At 41.5% G+C, this 18,871-nt stretch overlaps 1 protein-coding gene across 6 annotated transcripts in view; it reads left to right on the top strand.

Moving 5' to 3' along the window:
* Positions 1 to 18,871, top strand: part of PASD1 (PAS domain containing repressor 1) — an 81,025-nt gene that overhangs the window by 40,530 nt on the left and 21,624 nt on the right. For all 6 annotated transcript variants that reach the window (XM_058196578.1, XM_058196579.1, XM_058196580.1 and 3 more), the window contains 7 exons: positions 66 to 186; positions 1,025 to 1,138; positions 2,681 to 2,799; positions 3,742 to 3,824; positions 11,221 to 11,327; positions 14,104 to 14,251; positions 17,114 to 17,195. In XM_058196578.1, the coding sequence (XP_058052561.1) occupies positions 66 to 186; positions 1,025 to 1,138; positions 2,681 to 2,799; positions 3,742 to 3,824; positions 11,221 to 11,327; positions 14,104 to 14,251; positions 17,114 to 17,195 (774 nt within the window). The remainder of the gene's footprint in view (positions 1 to 65; positions 187 to 1,024; positions 1,139 to 2,680; positions 2,800 to 3,741; positions 3,825 to 11,220; positions 11,328 to 14,103; positions 14,252 to 17,113; positions 17,196 to 18,871) is intronic.

Genomic DNA, 18,871 nt, shown 5'->3' on the forward strand with positions numbered 1-18,871 from the left:
TACTAAATTTTTTTCACCATCATTGTAACTCTCTTGTTGAACACAACAAAATTCTTTTGTCTCAGTCAGATTTGGTGGACCAAAATATATTAAATTTCCTACCTGAGTGTGAACAGAACAACCTGTACAAGTTACTTTCAGCCCATATGCTTGTGACCAATCCAGTAACCTCCGATTTTTTGAACGGTAATTTTTGCTATTTCCAACAAAGAAATTTTATTTTTCCTAAATAGCACCAAAGGGCTTAAGAAATAAGATTTGAAGATGGATTTAAAGCCAGAAATATTCTTGCTAGGCATCGTGCCAGAAAAAAAAATACAATAAAGGGAATATATATTTAATATTTCATGGCTGGACAGCAGCGAGAATTGTATTTGCACAGTATTGGAAAAAATGAGGAAACTCCTACAGATGGAAATATAATTAAAAAAAACACGAGAATGTGCAGAAATGGATAGATTGACACTAAAGATAAAAGATAAGGAAGAAACAGAATATTTTTTAGCATGGGATTTGTTTTATCAATGGTTAGAAATAGAGATAGAATTTAGATGATGAAAGATCATGATTATGCACAAGTGAAGGATGATAGATTATCACTATCTATAAATAAATATTACTATTAATTTCAATTCAAACCTTTATTGTCAATGCACAACATGTGTACAATGAGACTGGATTTTTTCCCCCAGTTCAATTCAGTATTATTATTATGTATGTTGACCCGGACAATATACTGTTTATTAAGTACTTCTGTATACCAAAGAAAAAGGTATAAATAAAATTAAATAAAATAAGAAATAAGAAAGAGTTTGTTTTGTGAGCCCCTAGATTTTAACCTAACCCTAATGCTGAATCTTTTTTTCAAGCCATCCTGCCAGATGGCTTGATATACAGAATGTTTGAGTTCCAAACATGGGGTTGGACTAGATGGCCTCATGGGCACCCTCCCAGGACTTGACGATTCATTGATTTGTATTATTTGGCAAAACCTCTTTTTTTCCCTCCCGTCGGTCTCTTTCAGCTGACAAACAAATCGAGTTTTGCTGCCACTTAGCCCGAGGAAACTTGGATCCGAATGAGGCCGTTACCTACGAATATGTCAGATTTGTGGTGGATTTCAAACAGTTTTCCCATGGTAAGCTGATGCCTCATTCCTGGAGGTTTGGATATTGGACAATGGGATATTGGATATTGGGTATAGGGCAGGGCTGTCAAACTCAAGGCCTGGGGGCAGAGATGGGTTTCAGCAGGTTCTGACCAGTTCTGGAGAACCGGTAGCAGAAATTTTGAGTAGTTCAGAGAACCGGTAGTAAAAATTCTGACTGGTCCCGCAACCATCTATTCTCTGCCTCCCAAGTCCCAGCTGATCAGGAAAAAATGGGGATTTTGCAGTAACTTTCCCCTGGAGTGCGGTGGGAATGGAGATTTTACAGTATCCTTCCTCTGGAGTATGGTGGGAATGGAGATTTTACAGTATCCTTCCCCTGGAGTGGGGTGGGAATGGAGATTTTACAGTATCCTTCCCCTGGAGTGGGGTGGGAATGGAGATTTTACAGTATCCTTCCTCTGGAGTATGGTGGGAATGGAGATTTTGCAGTAACCTTCCCCTGGAGTGGGGTGGGAATGGAGATTTTACAGTATCCTTCCCCTGGAGTATGGTGGGAATAGAGATTTTACAGTATCCTTCCCCTGGAGTGGGGAATGGAGGAATGGAGATTTTACAGTATCCTTCCCCTGGAATGGGGTGGGAATGGAGATTTTACAGTATCCTTCCCCTGGAGTACGGTGGGAATGGAGATTTTACAGTATCCTTCCCCTGGAGTGGGGTGGGAATGGAGATTTTACAGTATCCTTCCCCTGGAGTATGGTGGGAATGGAGATTTTACAGTATCCTTCCCCTGGAAATGGGGTGGGAATGGAGCTTTTACAGTATCCTTCCCCTGGAGTATGGTGGGAATGGAGCTTTTACAGTATCCTTCCCCTGGAGTGGGGTGGGAATGGAGATTTTACAGTATCCTTCCCCTGGAGTGCAGTGGGAATGGAGATTTTACAGTATCCTTTCCCTCCCATGCCCACCAAGCCACACCCACAGAACCGGTAGTAAAAAATTTTTGAAACCCATCACTGCCTGGGGGGCAGATCTGGCCTGTGGGGCTGCCCCCAAAATAGTGAATGATCGACTTGTGGTGCCTCTGCCAGTGGAAATGGAGCTCGGGTTCCGGGTTCTGTTTTCGCTGGCAGAGGGCTGCAGGAGGATCTCCCCAGGCCCGCCCGGGGCACCACAGCTGCCCCCCCGACATGAATGATGTCAAACTGGCCACGCCCACCCTGACCACCACCACCCCGAAGTCAAACACAACCCTGATGCAGCCCGCAATCCAATCGAGTTTGACATCCCTGGTATAGGGTCTCCTGCTTAAGCTGGGGGGTTGGACTAGAACAGGGGTCTGCAAACTTGGCTCTTTTAAGACTTGTGGACTTCAACTCCCAGAGTTCCTCAGCCAGCTTTGCATTGAAGTCCACAAGTCTTAAAAGAGCCAAGTTTGCAGGAGTTGAAGTCCACGAGTCTTAAAAGAGCCAAGTTTGCAGACCCCTGGACTAGAAGACTTCCAAGGCCCCTTCCAGCTCCATTCCGATTGATTGAAGATGTTTTTGGCCTTTCTGTTTTTGTTTCTAGTGCCTGCGTCATCCTTCAACGGCTTCGAGTCCCCCGTGGCACGTGCCTTCCGGTCAGTCAGCGACACCCAAGTGTGTCTCGTCGCCACGGTCCGTCTCATTACTCCGCAGTTCTTGAAGGTGCGCTGTCTCTTTGCTAAGTCATAACTCTAACCAGATAACATAATCCAGGGGCCTTGGGGAAGAGGCCGCGGAATGAGCCGTGCGGAAAGCTTTCCATGGGTTTCTGCATTCAGAACCCTCAGGGGATAACTTCTTATTTATGGAGAGTCTCCATCATCCAGGTCATGGTTGTCTCAAAAGGTGCTTTTTTCAAGAGGCAACTGGACTTTCTGATTCTTCTTTGAAGATGTTTCGCTTCTTGTCCGAGAAGCTTCTTCAGCTATGACAGGATAGTGGGGAAGGGGGAGAGAGAGAAAGACAGAGAGAGAGAGAGAAAGACAGACAGAGAGAGAGAGAGAGAGAAGGGAAAAGGAGAGAAAGACAGAGACAGAGAGACAGATATATATATCTGTCCTCAGAAAACAAATATATATATAACCTCAGAAAACAAATATATATATATATATATGTAGGTCTTTGGTTATTCGGGTTTTCTCCCGCGTAAAATTGGAAGTGTCTTGGCGACGTTTCGACGAAGTCTCATTCATCATCTTCAGGCTTCAGGTTCGTGCTTCTGGGAGCAAAAGCACGAAGCTGCTTCCCAGAAGCACAAAGCTGAAGCCTGAAGATGACGAATGAGACTTCGTCGAAACGTCGCCAAGACACTTCCAATTTTACGCGGGAGAAAACCCGAATAACCAAAGACCTACATACAAACACCCGCGAAAACCTCAGAAAACAAATATATATATATATATATATAGAGAGAGAGAGAGAGAGAGAAGGGATAGAGAGAGAGAGACACAGAGAGAGAGACACAGAGAGAGAGAGAAAAGGGAAAGAGAGAGAAAGACAGAGACCGAGAGAGACAGAGAGAGAGAGACAGAGAGAGAGAGAAGGACGGGAAGAGAGAATGAAGACCGACCACCTAACCATGTCCTCTGCCATCTGTTTGGGCAGGAACTTTGTAACGTGGAAGAATCCTGTGAAGAATTCACCTCACGACACAGTCTGGAATGGAAATTCTTGTTTTTGGACCACAGGTAAGTTGGTTCGGTTTATGGTTTCCCCAAAGGATAGAAAATTGCTTGGGGGTTGGGGGAGAAAGAAATACAGCATATCAAAGGGATGTCAAGAATCCATTCATTCGTCTCCCTCCCTCTGCCCCTCCGCCTGCCCATCATTCTGCCTGTCTCTCCATCTCTCCATCTGCCCACCTGTGCATCGGTCTGTCCATCCGTCCCATCTCCTTGTCTACTGTCTGTACATCCGTCCATCCGTCCATTTGTCTGCCTGCCCTTCTGTCCGCCTAGCCGCCTCTCCATTGGTCCATCTGTCTGCCTGTCTACCTGTCTGTCTGTCTCTATCTGCCCGATTCAATCGGATACCTGCAATTGCCTTGCCGATGCCCCCTTAACAGAGCTGTGGTCCTTCTGAACCAACTGGACCGTATCTGAATTCAGCACAATTCACACAATTTGTTTCCACGGGAACGAAGTCCTGGCTTTTTAGCTTCTCTGCCAAGCCAGGATTCCTCCTGATTTGCCTGATTCTAGCCACGAATCCTGGTCCTTTGCAGTTGGACCAGATAGTATGACCCCGGGGGTGAAATCTACTTACCTTCCCTACTGATTCGGAAGTGCACGCGCCCAGCGCGCCAGCCCTCTGTGCATGCGCAAACCCTTCTGCGCATGTGCAGAGGATAAAAAACAGGTTGCTTCCTGGTTAAAACCAGGAAGTAAGGACAACCGGGCAGGTGGGTGGAGCCTCGAACCGCCATCGCTACCAGCTGTCCGAACCACCTGCCGTCATCGCTACCGGCTCGTCCGAACCGGTCCGAACCGGGAGCATTTCACCTCTGGTATGACCCTATATATGTATTTTTATTTCTTTTTTGTCCTTTCTGTCTCTGTTCCTTCCCCCCCCCCTTCATTTTCAGGAATACAGAAGAATACAAACCTCAATTCCGTCCTAATTATTCCTTCACTTTGAAGGATGTAGTTCAGGCAGAGCTGAGTCATTGCTTTCCTATTTGGAATCTCTACCAAGAATTTTTTTTTCTTTTTTTTTTTCAATTCCAAGAAGGACAGGAAGTTACAAATATCCTGAGCAATGAATAAGATGAAAGGGGCGGATGGATAAATACTTTTCAGGTTGCGCAGCCAGCCTGCCTTCTCATTATTCAAACAGAATAATTCTTTTATTTTTTTCTTTCTTTCTTCTTGCTGCTTAAAACTTTCCCCCCCCTCCCCTTTTAAACAGTACGGCCAATTCTGAAACCGTTCCTATCTCATATTTTGCAAACATTTGCAAAAGGTTTTCCCCGTTTTACGTCCTTCCTTGCCCCAGTTCTTAAGGGGAATCATTGCAGCTACTCGGTTAGCAACGCGGTTGTTAAGTGAATCCGGCTTTCCCCCGTTGACTTTGCTTGTCGGGAGGTCGCCAAAGGGGGATCGCGGGAAACTTGTGACCGCCATAAATATGGGTCAGTTGCCAAGCATCCAAATTTTGATCCCCAGACCCTGGGGATGCCACAGCGGTCGTAACCGTGAACAACAGTCGTAAGTCACATTTTTTCAGTGCTGTTGCAACTTCGAATGGTCACTCCACGAATAGTTGTAAGTTGAGGACTACCTGTAAAATATAAATATAAAATATATATTTTATATATTTTATATCTCTATATCTATCTATCTAATCTATCTATCTATCTCATATATATATATTTGTTTTCTGAGGTTTTCGCGGGTGTTTGTATGTAGGTCTTTGGTTATTCGGATTTTCTCCCGCGTAAAATTGGAAGTGTCTTGCCGACATTTCGACGAAGTCTCATTCGTCATCTTCAGGCTTCAGCTTCGTGCTTCCTATATATATGTAGGTCTTTGGTTATTCGGGTTTTCTCCCGCGTATATATATATTGCTCCCAGAAGCACGAAGCTGAAGCCTGAAGATGACGAATGAGACTTTGTTGATATATATATCTCGTCTATTTATCTATCTATATCTATCTCATATATCAATCTATCATATATCATATATATCTGTTTGTCTATATATTATCTATTTATCTATCATCTATCTATCTATCTATCTACATCATATATCAATCATATCTATCTATATCTATATCTATATCATATATCAATCATCTATATCTATCTATCTATCTATAACTATAGATCTATATATCATATATCAATTATATATATCTCTGTATCTATCTCTGTATCTATCTATCTATCTATCTATCTATCTATCTATCTATCTATCTATCTATCGCTATATATCATATATATACCTCTATTTATCTATCTATATCTATCTCATATATCAATCTATCATATATCATATATATCTGTTTGTCTATATATTATCTATTTATCTATCATCTATCTATCTATCTATCTACATCATATATCAATCATATCTATCTATATCTATATCTATATCATATATCAATCATCTATATCTATCTATCTATCTATAACTATAGATCTATATATCATATATCAATTATATATATCTCTGTATCTATCTCTGTATCTATCTATCTATCTATCTATCTATCTATCTATCTATCTATCTATCTATCGCTATATATCATATATATACCTCTCTCTCTCCATCTATCCATCTCTCTCTCTCTCTCTCTCTCTCTCTCTCTCTCTCTCTCTCTCATTTAGTTCTGCCTCCGGGGCCTGCGTTAATTTCTTGACTCAATATTGACTCAATATTGCCAGGAAGCAGATGTCTTTCTATTGACTATGCAGATAGGCTGCCCTGTTCTTAGGTGTAATGAGGGCAATTATGCAATGTTTATTGTGGTTGTTTGTCCCCAGTGTTTGCCACTGTTGGAAGGTAATTTCTCATCAATAGCAACCTTCCCTATCATAAACATCGCGGCCTTCACTCAAGGTGCGTCTGGCATTTTTTGAGGCATTAGCTTGTGTGAGAGGAGTGGGAGGAGTGGAGAATAAAACCCCATCCGATCTCATATATTGATCAAATTTATCTCAATCTCAAGGCAGCCAGTTCGAAGTGCAGAGAAGAGCGACTAAGATGATCAAAGGCCTGGAGACTAAAACATAGGAAGAACGGCTGCAGGTTTTGGGTCTGGCTAATCTAAAGAAATGAGGAATTAGGGGGTGACATGATAGCAATATTCCAGTATTTGAGGGGCTGCCACAAAGAAGAGGGGTGTATGTCAATTTATTTCCAAAGCACCTGAAGGCAGGACAAGAAACAATGGTTGGAAACTAATCAAAGAGAGAAGCAACCTGGAATTAAGGAGAAATTTCCTAACAGAGAGGACAATTAACCAGTGGAACAGCTTGCCTCCAGAAATCATGGACGCTCCATCGCTGGAATTTTTTAAGAAGAGACTAGATAGTCACCTATCTGAAATAGTATTGGCTCTACTGCTTGAGCAGGGGGTTGGGCTAGAAGACCTCCAAGGTCCCTTCCAGCTCTATTCTATTCTAATTCAGTCTGGGCTGCGTACCACAATATAAAACCATCATATACAAACATATTTTAAGGCTGTAATGTTGAATCCATGGTGTTTTATGCAAAACCCCTTGAATTTGGTTACAGGTAGTCCTTGATTTACAACCGTTTGTTTAGTGACCAAAGTTACCTCCGCACTGGAAAAAAAAAAAAAAGGACTTACGACTGTTTTTCACAGTTACGACCTTTCCAGCAACCGCATGATGGTGGGATTCAAAGTCAGATTCAGATAACAACCGAGTTATCGACTGCTGTGATTCGCTTAACAATAACTGTGTCAAGGAAGGTCGTAAGAGGGGGGCAAAGCTCATTTCACTTTAACAACAGAAATTTGGGGCTGCATTGCGGTCCTAAGTCGAAGACTGCTTGTGTTAACATTACAGTTAGTCCTCAACTTAGAATGATTCGTTTAATGACCCTTCAAAGTTACGATGGAGACGGGGAAAAAAGTGACTCAGGCCTGGTTCTCACACTTACGGCGGCTGCAGCATCTTCAAGGGTCACGCGATCAAAATTCAGACACTTGACAACTGGCATGTAGTTATGACGGTTGCACGGTCCCAGGATTCCCCCTTTATCATCTTCCCAGCTGGCTTCTGAGAAGCAAAGTCAAAGGGGAAAGCTGGATTCGCTTAACGACCGTGTCGGGGTTCCGATGAATGGCCTAATTCAATCATGAGCTCGGGTCGGCACATTTCCAAGTGAAGCCAGCTCTGACCCTACGTAATTTGTGCCCCAACTATGACCCTGTTTCCCTTCTCCCCCACCAGGGTGTCATCCCCCAGGGAGTCGGGCTGTTCTCCAAAGCACCTGAGGGTAGAACAAGAAGCAATGGGTGGAAACTGGTCAAAGAAAGAAGCAACTTAGAACTAAGGAGAAATTTCCTGACGGTTAGAACAATTAATAAGTGGAACGACTTGCCTTCAGAAGTTGTGAATGCTCCAACACTGGAAATTTTTAAGAAAATGTTGGATAACCATCTGACTGAGATGGTGTAGGGTTTCCTGCCTGGGCAGGGGGTTGGACTAGAAGGCCTCCAAGGTCCCTTCCAACTCTGATGTTATGTTATGTTATCAATCACATTCGCCAATGGAGCAATTTCCCAGGTTGTACAGGTCACTCCCCTCCGGCTGCTGTGGGTAACCCTGGGATACAGCCTTGAGAGAGATAAGCATGGAATGTGCATCTGTCTTTGGCTGCTGTGCCGTTTCACCAGATTCCCATCCTCCCTGGCCTATGGCAACTTGAGAGTAGGCAGGGGATGCTGTGCGAGTTGACAGACCACACGAGTCATTTAAGACCTTTTTTTTTTTTTTTGCTTAACCGCCGTAGCAAAAGTTTGTATAATAGGGCGTCGCTCACTTAACGACTGCTTTGCTTAATTAATTAATTAATTAATTAATTTATTAAATTTATATACTGCCCTTCTCCCAAAGGACTCAGGGCGGTTTACAGCCAGATAAAAACACAATTACACAAAAATTAAAACAATTTTAAAAATCTGATTCAATTAGGCCGAAACAAAATTTTAAAACTATAATAAAAACCATAATAAACCCTTATTAAAATTACTTTAAGCTGCGGAGCTCAATGGTAGCCATAAGTCGAGAACTACCTGTAATCGCACAATGTTCACTTTATGACGTAGGTGGGCATCCAACATGCCTCTCCAGCTCTAAAACCCTCAAGCGTTGGGTACCAGATGACTCACTTCCCTCATTATTATTAGCTCAAATGCAAAGGCACAATAAAACTGTTTAGCAACACTTCCGTTTATGAAATCAGTGCTGTGTTGCATATTCTGATTGGATCTCATGCCATCAAAGCAGAATTATTTAATAATTATAATCATCATCATCATCATTCTCTTATGCAATCCTCCTCCTTAGCTTTCTACATCTTTTAAGGCTGTAATGTTTTTTTGTTTTTTTTTAATTGAAAAAGTTTTACAATTTTTTTCCCCCTTTCCCCCCTCCCTCCCTTTCCCCCCTCCCCCCTCCCTTCCCAAACCCCCTTCCCCCCCCCCCGACTTCCCGGAACAAACACAAGGTATAGTAAAAATAAAGCAAACATATACTAAAAAATTTTCCTTCCTAACTAAATTATAATCCTTCAATTCTCATCAATTCCTAACTTCCCCCAAAACAATCAAAAATAATACATCCTAATCATTCAAAGGCAGTCTGATAACTCTTAGTCTGATATCTGTTTTGAATATAGTCAATCCATTTTTTCCATTCACTTAAATATCTTTCTTGCGTATTGTCTTTCAAAAAGGCTGAGATCTTCGCCATCTCAGCCAAATTGGCAACTTTTAACGTCCATTCTCCTATTGTAGGTACTTCTTTTTTCTTCCAATACTGTCCTATTAGTAATCTTGCCGCTGTTATTAAATTTAAAATCAACTTAGTCCAATCAACTTGGACTCGCTTAAATTTTATATTATTAAATTGATTTATGGGTTTTAAATTTTTTAGTAAATTTTAGAGGGAATATTTTTATCTATAAGTAGCCAAATTAAATAGGTTTTTTAAGGGTTGTTTTTAGTTTTGTATTGTTGTTTTCTTTCTGTATTTTATTTGTGGCTGTACACCGTCCTGAGTCCTTTGGGAGAAGGGCGGTCTATAAATAAAATTATTATTATTATTATTATTATTAATTACTGTACAGTCCGTGATGGCTGTAATGTTGAATTCATGGTGTTTTATGCAAAACCCCTTGACTTTGGGTACAGGTAGTCCTTGATTTACAACAGTCTGTTTAGTGACCGAAGTTACCACGGCACTTAAAACAAAAAGGACTTACGACCCTTTTTCACAGTTACGACCTTTCTAGCAACTGCATGATGGTGGGATCTAAAGTCAACGGGGGACGCCAGATAAGTCATAGGCTATGTGATAACCCAAAAGCGAAGGGTGTCATTTCAGCAATCATCACTTAAGAATCGACCTTCGGGTAATCTGGGCAACTCTGAAGAACCTTGAAGTTGTATTGGTAACAGTTCTTTGGTTCCCAACCATCATCTCCACGCCATTCTCTCTATAGCTTGACTCTCAACCAGTCAAGTCATGGTTGTCTCAAAAATGCTTTTCCACATGGCAAATGGACTTTCTTGTTTTCCTTTTTTTCCCCTTGAAAATGTTTTTCTTCTCATGCAAGAACAGGAGGAGGAGGAGGGGAATTAGAAGAAGAATCAGAAGAAGAGTAGAAGAGGAAAAAGAAGAAGAATCAGAATCAGAAGAAGAGAAGAAGAAGGAGGAGGAGGAGGAGGAGATGGAGAAGAGGAGGAGGAGGAGGAGGAGGAGGAAGGAAGGAAGAAGAAGATGATGATTGTGGCTTCCTTGATGCTCTCTGAGCTTAGTTGTTTTCTTGCAGATGTTTTATAACCCAACTAGGTAACATCATCAGTGCTTGAAGAAGGAGGAGGAGGAGGAGGAAAATCAGAAGAAGAACCAGAAGAATCAGAATTAGTATCAGAATCAGAAGGAGAAGGAGAAGGAGAAGGAGAAGGAGAAGAAGAAGAAGAAGAAGAAGAAGAAGAAGAAGAAGAAGAAGAAGAAGAAGAAGAAGAAGAAGAAGAAGAAGAAGAAGAAGAAGAAGAAGAAGAAGAAGAAGAAGAGGTGAAGACGCTTCTTGGATGAGAAGCAAAAGGACAAAAAAAGCTAGGAAGTCCTGTTGCCTTCTGGAAAAGCATCTTTGGGATCTCCAAGGCCCCCGTTTTATATATATCTGAAAACTGCTAGGTCCTCCCATTATTGACTTCTTCACACCAAGCATCTCAACTTCCTCCTCCAATGTTCTTTGTGAAAATGGATAATGACGCATTCATTAGGGGATAGTTTTGCTTACCTGTTCAAGAATACATTCTCTAGACATCAAATCCCCAACCTTTAATAATCATAGCTTTTTTTCCTCCCCTTTCTATTCTTCTAGAGCTCCACCAATAATTGGTTATTTGCCCTTTGAGGTTCTTGGGACATCTGGTTATGATTACTACCACGCCGATGATTTAGAACTTCTTGCTAGGTGCCATGAACACCGTAAGTGTCTTCATTCCTTGTTCCCAAGACTCGCCTGAGCCACGCAAGGGAGGGTTTACCTTAACCATGATTTCGTGGGACAAACTAGAGTCTTCTCACAGATAAGTGGATAATAATTTGCCCAGCCAGTAGCCAGTTCGTTTTTAAAATGCCATTATCCATCCCGAACAAGCGGGAAGGATAAAGAAGCCTACAGTAAGCCATGATTCCCATTGACTTGGACTTTCTTGCTCATGAAGTCAAAGCCCAGCTGTAATCATCAATCTACATGCTCATGTAGAAGACTTCTCTTCTAAGATAGATGAAACAGAAATTACGATTCTTTACAGTGAACTAAACCTAACTGGTTTGCATAATCGACATTATGTTATTATAATGTCCTTCCTGTTAAAGACTATTTCAGCTTTAATTGCAATAATACAAGAGCAACCAATAGATTTAAACTTAATGTTAACCGCTTTAATCTAGATTGCAGAAAATATGACTTCTGTAACAGAATCATCAGTGCTTGGAATACTTTACCTGACTCTGTGGTCTCTTCCCATAATCCTAAAAGCTTTAACCAAAAACTTTCTACTATTGACCTCACCCCATTCCTAAGAGGACCATAAGGGGCGTGCATAAGTGCACAAACGTGCCTACTGTTCCTGTCCTATTGTTTTTCTTTTCTTCTTCCTATATATATATATGCTTATACCTTCTAATATTTACTCATATATATGTTTATATACTATATAATCTTTTTGTATGATGTTGTGACAAAAGAAATAAATAAAAAAATAAAAAAAATAAAAATGATTGACGTGATAGCAGTGCTCCAATATTTGAGGGGCTACCACCAAGGAGAGGGGATTAGGCTTTATACCAAAGTACCTGAAGGCAGGGCCAGAAGCAATGGGTGGAAATTAATCCAGGAGAGAAGCAACCTAGAACTAAGGAGAAATTCTTTAATAGTTAGAAGAACTAACCAGTGGAAGGGCTTTGCCTCCAGAAGTTGTGGGTGCTCCACCACTGAAAATTGTCAAGAAGAGATTGGACAACATTTGTGTGAAATGCTATAGGTTCTCCTGCTTGAGCAGGGGGCTGGACTAGAAGCCCTCCATGGTTCCTTCCAATTCAGTTACTCTGTTATTCTGTTACCACAAAGCATGTTAGATAGTCCCATTAACCAGATTAAGAGTTATCTAACTCTCTGCTTCTCTCTCTCTCTCTCCATATATACATACATATATATGAGTGGTGCAGTGGCCTAGAGTTGGAGCTCTCGCCTCACAGTCAGGAGGCTGTGAGTTCGATCCTAAGTAGAGGTAGATATTTCTCTCTCTGGGCACAATGAGAATATATCTGCTGAACAAAACTCTGCATTGGCAACAGGAAGGGTATCCGGCCAGTAAACACTCTGCTAGCTCCATTCAGTTGCCCAGACCCTACCCCGCAAGGGATTATGGGGTCGTTAAATATATTACTTATATATGTGTGTGTGTGTCTTATCTTTTAATTCTCTTTATCCCATCTTCTTCTCCAATTACACAATGATCTGGCTGCCCCCTTACAGAAGTGGCCAAAATTGTGGAAACCTTTTGGGGAAAGTGTATTTTCTAAAACTAGCTAATGATACCACTTTTTTGGGGGGAGTAGTACCATAAAATTATATATCAATGGGAAGATAATTTAATCAAGAATGTAATGCAATAACTTTTATGAAGGATTTGCTATTAGAATAGCAGTTACAGCAGAAAGAAGAAAAGGGAAGCACGTAGAAAAAAACGAGATATACAAAAATGATCACCATGTCAGTTAATCCTTCGTTGGGTAACCTTTAGCATGAATTACAGCCTTACAACGTCTTCCCATGGAGTGAACCAAGTCTTTGAGTTCCGCAGCTGTTATAATGTGAAACCAAGATTGAATGATTGCTTCTATTAACTGGGTTTAATTGCTGGGTCGCTTCTGACTAACCAGTTTCATTAGCTGGCTCCATAGATTTTTCAATTGGGTGAAGATCTGGGCAATTCCCAGGCCATTCCAGCAGTGGAATAGGGTTATTTTGAAACTGAAAAAAAAATCAACAGTGGTGTTATTAGCAATCAAACTTAAAAAATCCAGCAGGTTCTGACAGGTTCTGGAGAACCAGTAGCGGAAAACTGGGAAATACCACCTCTGGGTGGCCCCAGAGTGGGGTTGGAATAGAGATTTTGCCAGTGGTGAGATTCAGCCAGTTTGCACCACTTCGGGAGAACCGGTTGTTAACTTTCTGAGCAGTTTGGCAAACTGGTTGTTGGAAGAAATCATTAGGGCAGAGAACCGGTTGTTAAATTACTTGAATCCCACCACTGGATTTTGCAATATCCTTCCCCCAGGAGTGAGGAGGGAATGGAGATTTTGCAGTATCCTTCCCTTGCCACCCCCACCAAGCCATGCCCACAGAACCGGTAGTAAAAAAATTTGGATTTTACCACTGGGTGAAGGTCTGGGCTATTCCCAGGCCATTCTAGCAGTGGAATAGGATTATCTTGAAACTCCCCCCAAAAAAGTGGTGTTATTAGCCATCAAACCTCAAAAATACACTTTTCCCAAAAGGTTTCCACAATTGCAATTACCTCTTCCTGGAGCCACTGTTCCCAGTAGCGTTACTCCTGTGTTTCTAATAATCCTTGGATGGACATTCACAGAACAGAACAATGCCCGGAAAAAGAACGCAAACCAGTGTGTGCCAAGCGGGGCTTAACAGAGGATTTTTGTTGTTGTTGTTGTTGTTGTTGTTTTTCATGCCCAGTGATGCAGTTTGGCAAAGGCAAGTCCTGCTACTACAGATTCTTGTCCAAAGGCCAGCAATGGATATGGTTACAGACCCATTATTACATCACCTACCATCAGTGGAACTCCAAACCCGAATTCATTGTGTGCAGCCACACGGTTGTTAGGTAAGCACGCAAACCGTTTGTCCGCCCCTAACAAAGCCCAGGCTTCCAACGTGTGTCATAGTTTGCTGGAGCACGCAGTTATATAAAACGATTGCGGTGAACATCGGGCTGCGGAGGAAGAGGTGAAAAAAAAGCATTGGATTTTTTTTCCTGTCGGAGGCAGTAGAAAGCTGAAAGCAGTTATTCAGAGGGTCCTCAATTTAACAACAAAAATAGAGATGGGGGGGGGAATCCACAGTAAGGCGTGTGGTTGTTGAGTGAAACATGCAGGCTGGGGGATTATGGGAACCGAAGCTCACACATCTTAGCAGCCGAGGTTGAGAAACACAGATCTAAAACGTGGTGCGTAGAGTCAAGTCAGACGGAGACCAGATCAGGGGTGAAATGCTCCTGGTTCGGACCGGTTTGGCCGAGCCGGTAGCGATGGTGGCGGGTAGTTTGGAGAACTGATAGCGATGGTGGCGCTAGGCTCTGCCCACCCATCTGGTTGTTGTTACTTCCTGTTTCTTACCCTCTGCGAAGGGTTTGCGCATGTGTGCAGCCACATGGTTGTTAGGTAAGCACGCAGCATGTGTACTTCCGAACCGTTAGGGAAGGTAAGTAAATTTCACCCCTGGACCAGATGTTATTATAAAGTGTATTTCTACTAACCATGAGTTAACTGTGGTTTAAGGTCCAGAAGCGAAATTAAATATGGGTTATGAAAAAAAGAACAGAGGAAGAGATGTTCATCTGTCCTAATCTGGAAATATAAATTGCCTGTTGGTTGCCCAAGTTCATGTATTTGAGATGGGTCGCTATATAAACGGAAGAAATAGTCTTTTCTCTAGAAAACAGTAGGCCCATTCTTTTTTATATTCAAAAAGTTTTTATTAGTCAAAAAAGGTTTATACAAATACATTTCAGGTATGGTAAATTTTCATTTTTCTTATCTAAAATAAGAATTTTACTCAAATTTTTTAACACATACAACAGCCATATGGCAAGCAGGTGACACGAAGTAGCTAAGTTTACAAATTTTAAATACGTAATAAAGAAGAGTCAAGAATAAACAGAATATCGTACAAAGAGAATAAGGAAAACCAACACAATCCCAAATATCTTTATCACTTCCTAGTTTTGGATCTCAGAACTCTGGGTTCAGCCTGACCCAACTCCAGGGCGCAACAGCGGCAGCCGCTTCTCCCATGATCTATAACCTCCCTTCTTCAATTCCTGGGTCATCTGATTCCAGGAGGGCTTTGTGTTCCTCCACATAGGCCGTAGCCTCCATAGTGTACTGATTTTTTCGTAATGCCCTCCCGGAAAATCATCAATCCTCTGGCATCAGCCATCTGAAGCCCACTCCCTTCTGGTACAATTTGCTTGACAAAAAATAATATTTCTTTCTTTTTTCACGTACCTGTCTGGGAATCTGCCTCAGAATGGCTATCTCCCTGCCCCTGTAAATCAGTGCCCCACTCCTATGTTTTCTAAGAATTTCATCTCTCGTCTCTCTTCTCACAAATTTGACATGAACCTCTCTGGGAACTGCATGCGTGCGTGCATATTGCGAATTAACTCTATAAACTCGATCCACATCCCAATTCATGAAATCAACACCTCTCCCAAGAAATTCTCCCAACATTTTAGTCACAACATCTCTCAAGTCTTCTTGGTCCACTTCTTCCAAATTTTGAAACCTAAGGAAATAAGACATTTTATCCATCTGTAGTCCAAGCACAGCATTGCCTGTCGTCTCCTCTCTTTTCTGCACTGCCCGCATCTCGCCCTCCAAACCTTCCACTTTCTGCTTGTTTTCTGCTGAAACTTGTTGAGTATCCTTTAAATCCTTTTGGATAGTCACAATTTCTGCTCTTATTTCATCCAATTTCTTGTCCATATTAGATAACTTTTCCAAAATTCTCTCCATCTCTCCAGTAGTTGGTCTCTGACCTTTTGCCATTAAGGAAAAAAAAAATACAAAATCCTCAGGCAGGCACAGTATCCTTGTAATTTCCTCCGGATCCACCAGGGGGCAGTAGGCCCATTCTTTTTATTCTTTTAATTTGTGGTCCTTTCTGTCGGATTTTTGGTGATTAGAAAGAGAGAGAGAGAGTGGGAGAAAGAAACAAAAGAAAGAAAAAGAAAGGAAGGAAGAGAGAGAGAGAGAGAAAGAGAAAGAGAAAGAAGGGGAGGGAGAGAAAGAAAGAAAGAAGAAAAAGAAAGAAAGAAAGAAAAAAGAGAAAGAGTGAAAGAAAAAGGTAGAGAAAGAGTGAAAGAAGGGAGAGAGAAAAAGACAGAAGAAAGAAAGAAAAAGAAAGAAAAAAGGAAGAAAGAGAAAGAATGAAAGAGAAAGTGAGAGAGAGAGAGAAAGAAGAGAGAGAGTGAAAGAAGAGAGAGAGAAAGAAAAAGAGAAAGAAAGGGAGGGAGGGAGGGAGAGAAAGAAAGAAAGAAGAAAAAGAAAGAAAGAAAAAAGAGAGAGTGAAAGAAAAAGGTAGAGAAAGAGTGAAAGAAGGGAGAGAGAAAAAGAAAGAAAAAAGAAAGAAAAAAGGAAGAAAGAGAAAGAATGAAAGAGAAAGTGAGAGAGAGAGTGAAAGTAGAGAGAGAGAGAAAGAAAGAAAGAGAAAGAAAGGGAGAGAGAAAGAAAGAAAAAGGGATAAAGAAAAAAGAATAAAAGAAAGAAAGAAAGAAAAAAAAGAAAGAGGATCTATATCTTATATCTTCTATAGCTTTTCATAATTTTCCTATCTTCCTTTTTACTCTGATGTACCCTCTATGCTTTTAATGACTGTCCCCAACCCTCCTTATGATGGACTCTGACCATAATAAATATTTGATTTATTGGTCGATTGATGCATTATTCTACTCTTTTTTTTAAAGCTACGCTGAGGTTCGAGCCGAAAGGAGAAGGGATGTCGGCCTGGAGGAATCTTCTATCGAATTAGCCTCTTCATCCTTAAAGGTATTATATATTCCGAGAAAATCCAGTAAGAGGTTTTTTTTGGCTGTTCAAAGGATTTGTGGAAACGGAAAACTGACATTTTGGATGAAAAAGGGAATACGAGATTTTCTTTCAGGTTTCTTTGTATCGGTTTCAACCTTCAATTATTTCAACGCTGCGGCTTCTGAAATGCCCCAAAGAGGTTTTGGGTTTTTTTGTCCTATAAAACTTTCTTTTAACAATTTTAGTGGGTATTTTAATATGGTCAATTTGACGGTTTTAATTTCGGCCTTTATTGAATAAGTTTTTTAATTGTGATTTTAAGTTTGTATATTTAACTGTTTTAATGTAGGCTGTACACCGCCCTGAGTCCTTCGGGAGAAGGGCGGTATAAAAGTTTAAATAAATAAATAAATGAATAATAAATACGGTGGCTAAGACACTGAGCTTGTCAATTGAAAGGTCGGCAGTTCGGCGGTTCGAATCCCTCGCGCCGCGTAACAGGGTGAGCTCCCGTTCCTTGTCCCAGCTTCTGCCAACTTAGCAGTTCGAAAGCACGTTAAAAAAAAAATGCAAGTAGAAAAATAAGGACCACCTTTGGTGGGACGATAACAGCATTCCGTGCGCCTTTGGCGTTGAGTCATGCCGGCCACATCACCACGGAGATGTCTTTGGACAGCGCTGGCTCTTCGGCTTTGAAACTGAGATGAGCAGCGCCCCCTAGAGTCAGGAACGACTAGCACGTGTGTGTGAGGGGAAACTTTATCTTTAAAGCTTTCTTCTGTCAACTTCTTTCCCAATGATGTCAAAGCTCTGGATTTATCCTGCCCGATCTAGTTGCCTCACCTTTCGGATATTACAATACCGCTCATCCCCAGCCAAAAGCATGATCAATGAGAATTGCAATCGACCAGCTGGAAAAACTGGCTTTATATTGGATGAGCAAAGGTCTGCTCCACATTTATAATAGGCCTTCGGATCGGCGTTTCCCAACCTTGGCAACTTTAAGAGAGGTAGACTTCTAGAATTCTTCAGCCAACACAGCGAGGAATTCTGGAGAGTTGACGTCCAGCGATCTTAAAGTTGCCATGGTGGAGGAATGCTGTTCTAGATGTGTGAGGAAATGAATAGTCTTCTTCTTTTTTTTTTTTTTTTTTTAGCATCCTTTGGATATGAAGTTCTAGGAGTCATCCTTGGGGCTCTCTAAGCTGGGTTGTTGTCTTGAAGATGTTTCATTACCCAAACTAGGTAACATTATCAGTGCTACGTCATCAGTTACCTCATTTAATGAAACATCTGCAAGAAAACAACCGAGCTCAGAGAGCAAGAACCAGACAGTGGGCCTCCTCCTCCTCCTCCTCCTCCTCCTCCTCCTCCCACTCCACAAACTCACTCCCTTCTAGCACTGATGAGGTTTCCTTTCTGGGTCATGAAACATCTGCAAGAAAATCACCAAGCTCAGATAGCACCAAGGACCCTACAGTCCTCCCTGCAAACCTCACTTTCTTCTGGCATTGATCATGTAACCTAGTTGGGTAATGAAACCAAGCTCAGAGAGTACCAAGGAGCCTTCATTTTAACCTTGAACTACAAACAATTCTCCTTTATTGAACTTCTAGGAGTTGAGAGCCGAGACCTTCAGATTTCTCCAGCTTGTCACTTTCCGAATGTGCCGAGCTGTTGAGCTCTTATATCTA

The sequence above is a fragment of the Ahaetulla prasina genome, chromosome 11 (assembly GCF_028640845.1).
Source record: "Ahaetulla prasina isolate Xishuangbanna chromosome 11, ASM2864084v1, whole genome shotgun sequence".
Classification (NCBI taxonomy): domain Eukaryota; kingdom Metazoa; phylum Chordata; class Lepidosauria; order Squamata; family Colubridae; genus Ahaetulla; species Ahaetulla prasina.